This window comes from Chiloscyllium plagiosum, unplaced genomic scaffold (assembly GCF_004010195.1).
Source record: "Chiloscyllium plagiosum isolate BGI_BamShark_2017 unplaced genomic scaffold, ASM401019v2 scaf_13945, whole genome shotgun sequence".
NCBI lineage: Eukaryota > Metazoa > Chordata > Chondrichthyes > Orectolobiformes > Hemiscylliidae > Chiloscyllium > Chiloscyllium plagiosum.
Window position 1 is genome coordinate 14,860 of NW_025209828.1, and position 2,839 is coordinate 17,698.

The 2,839-nt window shown below is 51.3% G+C and overlaps 1 protein-coding gene across 1 annotated transcript in view; it reads right to left on the reverse strand.

Annotated features, from left to right (window-relative positions):
* Positions 1 to 410, reverse strand: part of LOC122546831 (nesprin-2-like) — a gene marked incomplete at its 3' end in the record, with an annotated part of 15,136 nt that extends 14,726 nt beyond the window's left edge. The window contains exon 1 of the mRNA XM_043685464.1: positions 275 to 410. Within this exon, the coding sequence (XP_043541399.1) occupies positions 275 to 362 (88 nt within the window). The remainder of the gene's footprint in view (positions 1 to 274) is intronic.
* Positions 411 to 2,839: the final 2,429 nt, after the last annotated feature.

A 2,839-nucleotide genomic window follows, 5' to 3' on the forward strand; every position in this document is an offset into this window, starting at 1 on the left:
AGGGGGCTCACCGCGACAGAGGACAGGGGGACCACCGCGACAGGGCACAGGGGGATCACCGCGACAGGGCACAGGGGGATCACCGCGACAGGGCACAGGGGGATCACCGCGACAGGGCACAGGGGGATCACCGCGACCGGGAGTGTAGGATCACTGCGATCTTGCTGAGGGACACTCCTGTTTACTGCACAATCCGAAGATTGTACATTGGAGAAGATCTGAAGCTGACAGCTCCCTGTCCAGTGACAGACTGAGACTTCAATAAAACTCTTACTGGGTGTTGGTTGTTCAGAGCGTGAGAGCTCCGGCTGCTGTGATATCTCTGATCCCAGACTGTCTGCTGCCCGCCTAATATTGACCATGTTTCCGGAACCATCCGACTGCAGCAACACCTGGTAGAAACGAAGCAGATTCATCCATCATTTTACAAAGTGCGAAGCAACTCTGCAGCTACAGTGTCCCCTCAATCACTCCTGGGGATGATACGGTGAGGTGATGGCGTACTGCTATTATTACTGGACTACTCTTCCAAAAGCCCAGTGAATGTTCTCGGGACCTGGGTTCAAATCCGTCAATTCGAATTCCATTTTTTTTTTAAATCTGGAGTTTGACCATGAAACTATTGCCAATTGTCAGCAAACCCACCTGGGTTCACTAGGGAAGGAAACTGCCATCCCTACCCGGTCTGACCTACACGTGACTCCAGACCCCCAGGCATCCCTGAAGATGAGGCACCAACCTGGTGAAGCCACCAAACAGGACGACGTTCATTTCAAACAGCAAGTGATAGGCAGGGCTCGGCAATCCCACAGCCACAGGATCCGATCCAAGCTCGGCAGTTCTGCTACGATGGTGGACAACTAAATAACTCACTCCGTAAATATCCCCATCCCCATGAACCCAGCACATCGGTGTAAAAGATAAGGCTGAAGCTTTCGCAGCAATCTTCAGCCGGAAGTGCTGAGTGGGTGATCCATCTCGGCCTCCTCCAGTGGTCCCCAGCGTTACAGATACCAGTCTTCAGCCAATTCCATTCACTCCATGTGACATCAGGAAATGGTTGGAGGTACTAGATACTGCAAAGACCTCGGGCCCTGACAACATTCCAGCAATAGTACTGAAGACCTGTGTTCCAGACCTTGCCGCTCCCCTTGCCAAGCTGTTCCAGTACAGTTACAACACTGGCACCTACCCGACAATGTGGACAATTGCCCAGGTGGCACCTACCCGACAATGTGGACAATTGCCCAGGTATGTCCTGTCCTGGACAAATCCAACCCGGCCAATTACCGCCAAATCAATCTACTCTCGGTCATCAATAAAGTGATGGAAGGGGTCACCAACAGTGCTATCAAGCAGCACCTGCTCAGTTATAACCTGCTCAGTGACACCCAGTTTGGGTTCCCCCAGGGCCACTCAGCTCCTGACCTCATTACAGCCTTGGCTCAAACATGGACAAAAGAGCTGGATTCCAGACGGGAGGGGAGAGGGACAGCCCTTGACATCACTGCTGCATTACACCGACTGTGGCATCAAGGAACCCCGGCAAAACTGGAATCAATGGGTATCGGGGGCAAACTCTCTGCTGGTTGGAGTCAGACCTGACACATAAGAAGATGATTGTGGTTGTGGAGGTCAGTCATCTCAGCTCCAGGACATCTCTGCAGGAGTTCCTCAGGATAGTGTCCTAGGCCCAGCCATCTTCAGCTGCTTCATCAATGACCATCCCTCCATCATAAGGTCAGAAGTGGGAATGGTTGCGGAAGATTGCACAATGTTCAGTACCATCTGCAACTTCTCAGGTACTGAAGCAGTCCATGTTCAAATGCAGCAAAATCTGGACAATATCCAGGCTTGGGCTGACAAGTGGCAAGTAACATTTATACCATGTGCCAGGCTATGACCATCACCAATAAGGGACAATCTAACTACTGCCCCTTGACATTCAATGGTGTTACCATCACTGAATTGGCTACGATAAACATCCTTTAGATTACCATTGGCCAGAAACTCAACTGGACTTGCCACAAATACATTGGCTAAAAAACGGTCAGAAATTAGGAATACTGCAGAGAGTAACTCACCTCCTGATTTCCCAAAGCCTGACCACCATCTACAAAGCACAAGTCAGGAGTGTGATGGAATACTCCCCACTTGCCCTGGATGGGGGAAGCTCCAACAACACTCAAGAAGCTTGACACCATCCAGGACAAAGCAGCCGCTTGATTGGCCCCACATCCACAAACACCCACCCCCTCCATCACTGACACTCAGTAGCAGCAGTGTGTACCATCTACAAGATGCACTGCAGAAACTCCCCTCCGAAACCCTCACCATCCTGACTTGGAAATATATCACCGTTCTTTCAGTGTCACTGGGTCAGAATCCTGGAATTCCCTCCCTCAGGGCATTGTGGGTCAACCCCCAGCACAGGGACTGCAGCGGGTCAAGAAGGCAGCTCACCCCCACCTTCTCAAGGGGGGGCAACTCAGGATGGGTAATAAATACTGGGCCCAGACAGTGACACAAACATCTCATAAGTGAATTTAAAAAATGGTACAGGATGTGGTTATACACAGGGCAAAGCTCTCTCTACATTGACCCTGTCAAACACTCCCAGGACAGGGACAGCACGGGGTTTAGATACAGAGTAACGCTCCCTCTACACTGTCCCCAACAAACACTCCCGGGTCAGGGACAGCACGGGGTTGGTTACAGAGTAAAGCTCCCTCTACACTGTCCCCAACAATGAAGCTCCCTCTACACTGTCCCCAACAAACACTCCTGGGTCAGGGACAGCACGGGGTTGGTTACAGAGTAAAGCTCCCCACATACATTC